A 6,678-nucleotide genomic window follows, 5' to 3' on the forward strand; every position below is an offset into this window, starting at 1 on the left:
GAATGTTGGTTACTATTGATATTAAATCTTAAAATTTTCAGTTAAAATATTCAAATGTAGAATAATAGTTTTGGACATTCCATTTCGTTAACCTATTATCATTTTGCCTTCTTAGTCTGGGTTTTGAACAGAAATATTCCTTCATAACAAAACAAAATATGTTTTCAAATGTAGAATTTATTAAGTCATCAGTTGTAAAGAGCCATTCTGTATTACTAGAAAAGAGAAACTTTTACAAGAATGAATTCTCTAATTCCTCACCTGAAACAGTAGCAATTTCTGCAGCAACATGAAGTGCAGGTGCTTTCCTGTAAGCACATAAGTACTCACATGGGGCACCATTGATTAAAATTTTTTCAATTAACAAATCAATGTCTGTAGGAATATCTAAAGAGTAGTCTTGCAATATTTCCACCAAAGTTAGATCAGATGTGTCTTCATAACATGCCAAATGACTGAAGGGTGAGAGAGATGGAAAACCCAACAATAAAAGTATGAGCACATGCCAATCTCGAATCTTGTGGAAATGCTGCAAACTCTTCTGTGGCAAAGCCACTTCTCCTCTTTCAATGTTAAAAGTACCTGTGAGAAAGAGAGAGACAAAATCAAAATACAGACGCAACATTATTAATCTCTCCCAAATCTCCAAAGTTTATACAAATTAGGACAGAGTTCTATTTTCATTGCAGGTCAGGACAAATTTTGACACAAGGCCAGCAATTCTGAGGGAAGGATAAGTCGATTACATAAACCCAAGTGAACAACTGGTACTTATTTAATCGACCCCAAAAGGATGAAAGGTAAAGCTGACCTTGGTGGCATTTGAACTCAGAAAGTAAAGCCAGACAAAATACTGCTAAGCATTTTGCCAAGCAGTCTAACAATTCGGTCAGCTTGCTGTCTTTTAATAATATTAAGAGAAAATTACCCCTGTGTTCCTGACAGTAAACATGGGGCATTTTGAATGTAATGTAGAGTACTGCAGCAACAAGAGACACTATAAAGCCTATAATGGATTAAATTCTCTAAGATGGAGATTGAAAACAAGAGCAGAGACATATAAAGTTGGTAGTCTTTATTCTTCAGATATCTACAAGTGTAATATTTCCTTAGTTTCAGCTAGTAACATAAAGAGTTCTGTTTGCAAGTAAAAGTGGATTCCATACAGAACAATCCATGGATAATATAGTTTACTCCAACTGTCAACTACAGCAGGAATAGAAGACTGGGTTAATAATGGGAGTTGATGAGGCCCTTGTTTTTGTCTTTGATATTTTGTTTCCTTTCTTTCCAGCATCTTGATGAATGTAGGATAATTATGAACATCATTGAAATAATTGATTTAATAGACAAACTTAAGGTTTTAAGCCTAAATTCCATTTAAAAGATAAAGCTAAGTTTTCAATAGGCAAAGAGAGGAGACGGCGGGTTTTCATGTCTTGAGTGAGCCATTGCCAATCAGTGAAATGGAGGAGGAAGAGGTAATGGTTAATGCAGCAGTATCCCACATGTGAGAGCAGGACTGTTGCCCTGATTTGTCTTTAGAAACCTTATCTTATCTCCCAAATTGATCAAATGCTGCCACACCTGGGCAAATTACTTACCTGGCCTTAGTAGATCTAAGGCAACAAATGTGTGGAATGTTTCACGTTGCTTTTCTGGTGGCAGATATGGATAAATACTCAACAAACAATGCAAAGTTTGTTCAGCACCTTTTTCCTTTGTCATCGCAATAGCTTTATGCAGGCTCTACAAATATATAGTAAAAGCAATAATAATAATAATAATAATAACTAGCTGGACCCGTGAAAACTTCACGGAAATCATAAAAAATGTAAGCATTTGTAAATTGTGTGCTGGTGCCATGAGAAATGTTTCTATATTGTGACACTTACAGTAATATCCAATATTGACTTAGGACCCAGTATATAGAATACAATAATTAATCATACTGCAACAGCCATGCTCAAAATGGTGTATTTTATGTGCCACCCGCACAAGAGCCAGTCCAGGGGCACTGGCAACGATCTCGCTCGAAAGTCCTTACACATGCCGCGGGCACAAGTGCCAGAAAGGCATCGCTGGGCACAGATGCCATCACAATTTCACTTTCGCTTGCCCCAATAAGTCTTCGCAAACTGAGTTTCGTGTCCAATGAGGGAGACTATGTTGGCATGGGTGCCAGTCGTCAAATTTAACTCGATTTCGATTTCACTTGCCTCAACAGGTCTTCGCAAGTGCAAGTTTAGTGTCCAATTTGACTCGATTTTGATAAGAGAAATATCACATAAAAAATAAAATATGTCTGAAATTCAAGAATGCTTGAAACAAACATTTCTAATGAAATTACAAAGAATCCATCGTTATAGAAATTCAGGGGGAAAACAAAGGCACATCAAACGTCTGCCATCAGCTTCAAAATTCTGATTATCACCAACTCCAATCTTTAAACCTTCTTCAACTTGCAATAAATAGAAACAAGATGAAAGATTATAACTATTTACTCACGTTAGTGTTAGTATAAGGTGAAACCGATCTTGTGTAAGTCATGATTTCAATTAAAAGCCTTTCTAGACCAGATATCTCTACAAAAAAATAGATAAATAAAAGGCAATTATTATTAATTTAGAGGTTTTCATATAATGTTTAATTGATAAACTTACATGTGGTGCCCTCTGGCTATAACTATCAATACAAGGGAGATAACCATCCCCTAACATCAGTGATTAGGAATATGAATTTGAAATTAAGGAAAACCAAGATGCATAGAGTTCATATATTTAATTTTTTTTCTCTGTTACAAAGTTTTTACAATTTCTAGTTGGTGGTAATCATGTATAAGCACTATTTCATTCTTTCTAAAAATCAGCAGCATGATCTAACTTGTTACTAATTAGTTACAAAGAGAGACATTTCATTAAAATTAAAGATGAAATTGATTAGTCTTTTTTTATTGGCTGTAAATACCATCTGCGTAATTTGACAATGGGGTTTCATGACAGAGTCACTAACGGGAAGGTGTTTATTTGAAATGTGTACATGTACAATTGACACAGTCTCATTTTGGTGCTAGTATAGTATGCAGTCTACCACGTTGTCAAACAGTATAACCAGGGTTATCTACCTCAAATATTCAGTTAATAAAGGAAACCAATTTTTCCATTATATGAACGCTAACAACAAATTAAACTACAAGCTGAACCTGAGTGAGATTTTAGAACTAATATTTTTCTTTGTCATGGATATACCCAAAACCACAGTAGTGACTCTAACAGGAAAATCTAAAAATACAATAACTGACTGGTACAATATGTGCAACGAGGTGTGTGGGGCCATCGTTTATCATGAAAGACGAGGGAAGATGGTTGGAACAAACGATAACCCCATTCAGACTGATGAAGCAAGATTTGTTGGTTGACAAAAATACAATTGAGGAAGAATGCTGAATGGCAACAACGCCCCTCTCCTCGAAGACAGTGATGCAGAAGAACGAAACAACAGGAACCATGGACGTAGAATTGATGGGCTGTGGGTTTTTGGTCTCAAACAAGGCTCAGACTGTCGATATTTTTGTGTGGAATGGCATGACGGGAACGGTCTGATCCTAATTATTGAAAGAGAATGTGGAAAAGGTTCAGTTATTTATTCAAATGAGTGGCCCGCTTATAATAATTTAAATACCATGGGTTATCACCATCTGACAGGGGAACCATCAACAACATTATGTGGATCCAGTGACCGGAGCACACACACTCAGGCCATTGAGCGATCATGGTCAGATGCTAAAACTATGATTCTGAAAAAAAAAAAAAAATGATCTCTGAAATATCTGAAGTGTTTTACCTTGATGTCCATGTTCCATGCTGGCATCGGTCAGACCATTTGACAGGAACTGACAATCCAAAGAACTACCTTGTTCTCTCAGTGTCTCCTTAACATGGTCTGTATGGCCAGATGCTCTTCTTAACCACAACTACTTACACCATGTATTGAGTACCTTTTTCATGCCACCAGCACTGAAACCAATTCCTGTCAATAATTCCTCCCAAACTTTATCCATATCCTCCCTCACCTACCTCCCACTCTCTTCCCTATGTCTACTCCCCCCTCCTCTCACTATCACATTCTTCATTTTCCTTACTCATCTCTCCCTCATCCTCCTCTCTCTCCTGTCTCTTGCCTCCCCCCTCCCATTAAAACAATACACACACACAGAAACAAACCTAGATCTTCAGCACAAAATGCCATCTTTGTCAATTTGTCCTGATTCACTTCCAGTTATCTGTTGCTATGGCAACTGCTCAAGTCTTCTGCTTTCTCTTCTTACAATCTTTGCTGTCCCTTCAATTGGTAGGGTTGTGACTCCTCTCTAGCTGTTCGGTTGTCGTGGTGGTGGTTGGCGGCGGTGGTGGTGTTAATGCTAAGACTGCATTTGTTGTTGTTACAGTTGTTATTGTTGATAAATGCTGTGGTTAAAGTTGCTGCTGCTGATGACAGCTTTTGTTGTTGATGGTGATGAGACTAATGTCAGTGTTTGTGTTGATGTTGAGTCTTGTTGATTGTTGTTGCTGATTGTGTTGTTGTTGTTGGTATTTAGAATGTAGCTTTTCTCAGTTTCAAAAGGTCCCCGTTTCCTTGAAAGACAAAATCCAAAATATAGATTATACATAGCATTTATCTTTTATAAATAGCACAAAGGGCAAAAATTTGTTCCATTCTGAGTTCAAATCCTACCAAGATCAACTTCGCCTTTCATCTCAGTCAAGGTCAGGGATTGATGAAATTGATGAAATTGATGGGAGTGACCATCTCCTCAAACTTGCTGTGTGTGTAGGTTGAATGCCTGGGAGGGTACAAATAAAAGGAGGTCAAGTAAAATCACAGTCGTGGCAGATACCAGTGACACACAAATGGCACCCGTGCCAGTGGCACATAAAAGCATCCATTACACTCTCAGAGTGGTTGGCATTAGGAAGGGCATCCAGCTGTAGAAACAATGCCAAATCAGATTGGGGTCTGGTGCTTCCAGCTTGCCAGCCCTGGTCAAACTGTCCAACCCATACCAGCTTGGACAACGGATGCTAAATGATGGTGATGATGATGATGATTCTGGTAATTTTTTGCATTACATGCCTGTTCCAACATTTCTCACGACTTTATTTATTAAAACATCCATCACTCAATGCTTCTTTAAACCTCTGTGACATTTTTCTAAAAATTTTCTGGAACAAGTGAATAAGAACAGAAGATTCAGCATGAAAAAATTACCTCAATTTACCAAATTGGAAAATTTCAAAAAGTGAAGCCAAGCAGAAGAGATTCTAGGATCATAATCTCTCTGTTTTTCCATTTGGATTTAATAGGACACAAAAATGTGAAAAAGTTAAAACAATAATAATAAAGGGTCAGGATGTATATTTTTCATTCATCGGAGCCACACAGATCAAGGACAGGCTTCTGTACAGTTTCCCCTCTACAAGATTTTGGTCAGCAACCTTCTTCATCCCACAGCTATGTCTGCGACTATGTGTGCAGGATTCTTTAAGAATGGTTTGTATAGCAGGGGAGGGGGGAAACATTTGGTCAATGTTTGCAATATTACCCAGAAACAAAATTTTTAAAAAATAGTGCAACAGGTGTAAAAAAATGTGTAGGAAACGAATATGAAAAAACGCATGGAAAGGAGTGGGGAGAGGACTTTGGAAAATTCACAAGATTCGATTTTCCCCACAAATTTCTTTATAATCGTAATCTATGCTGTTTGAAAGGTATTTATATAAAATTTCATTTAAAAAAAAAAAAAAAAAACCCTTTTCCTAAAAGTTATGAGGGGAAAACTCGGATCTTGTGAATTTTCCTAAACCCTCTCCCCCATCCCCACCCTCATTGCTTCCCGCGCATTTTCTTTTCATATTCGTTTCCTACACATTTTTTTTTTTACACCTGTTGCACTATTTTTTAAAAATTTTATTTCGTTTCTGGGTACTGTAAACATTAACCAAATTTTGTTTACATTTAAAAACGGTCATGTCACTTCCTGAAAATTTTAAATAATTTCTGTTGGGTCTGGGGAGAGTCATTTTCTTATTGTGCCTTAAAATTTAACCCGCACACACCGTTAAAATTTCCACTTATTTCTTATTTTTATTTTCCTCGTCTTGCAACCTTTTCAAGAGTCTTCACTCTCTCCGTTATTTACGCGGCCTTCTGTTTTGCTTTTGTTTTTGCGCACGTGTGTCTCAGTGTGTGTGTATGTATGCATGCATGTATGTATATATGTCTGTGTGTATGTATATATGTCTGTTTTGGCCACTTTCCACTGAAAGCCCATCATGCCATGTGTGACTGTGTGACATTGAGTTTGTTCTGCTCACCAGAGTGGAACAAAAACATGCATTCATGACTGGGTGTCATATACTAAATACCAAAACACCGTGCCGGGGGGGAGGGGGACACTTTTTTCTATTGAGGTCTTATAGTCAATACACGGTGATTACTCATAAGCTTTAAACTAATACAAAAAACATTTATCATTTTCAGAATTGGGTGGACATTGGAATTAGACACTGAGGGAAAATGGCTGTAACTTTTTTATTTTTTAATTTTGACGATTTTCGTTTTCGATAATGTGTTCTATATGTCACGGTCATGCGATTCCCCCTAAAAAAAATTTTGGAC

At 37.1% G+C, this 6,678-nt stretch overlaps 1 protein-coding gene across 2 annotated transcripts in view; it reads right to left on the reverse strand.

Moving 5' to 3' along the window:
- Positions 1–65: 65 nt before the first annotated feature.
- LOC106869018 (uncharacterized) overlaps positions 66–6,678 on the reverse strand; it is a 10,579-nt gene continuing 3,966 nt past the window's right edge. For both annotated transcript variants that reach the window (XM_052976027.1, XM_014914511.2), the window contains exons 2-5: positions 4,224–4,634; positions 2,509–2,585; positions 1,605–1,749; positions 66–582 (exon numbers count right to left, since the gene is read on the reverse strand). In XM_052976027.1, coding sequence (XP_052831987.1) covers positions 233–582; positions 1,605–1,749; positions 2,509–2,585; positions 4,224–4,248 — 597 coding nt within the window. In that variant the 5' untranslated portion in view covers positions 4,249–4,634 and the 3' untranslated portion in view covers positions 66–232. The remainder of the gene's footprint in view (positions 583–1,604; positions 1,750–2,508; positions 2,586–4,223; positions 4,635–6,678) is intronic.

This window comes from Octopus bimaculoides, chromosome 23, assembly GCF_001194135.2.
Source record: "Octopus bimaculoides isolate UCB-OBI-ISO-001 chromosome 23, ASM119413v2, whole genome shotgun sequence".
Classification (NCBI taxonomy): Eukaryota; Metazoa; Mollusca; class Cephalopoda; order Octopoda; family Octopodidae; genus Octopus; species Octopus bimaculoides.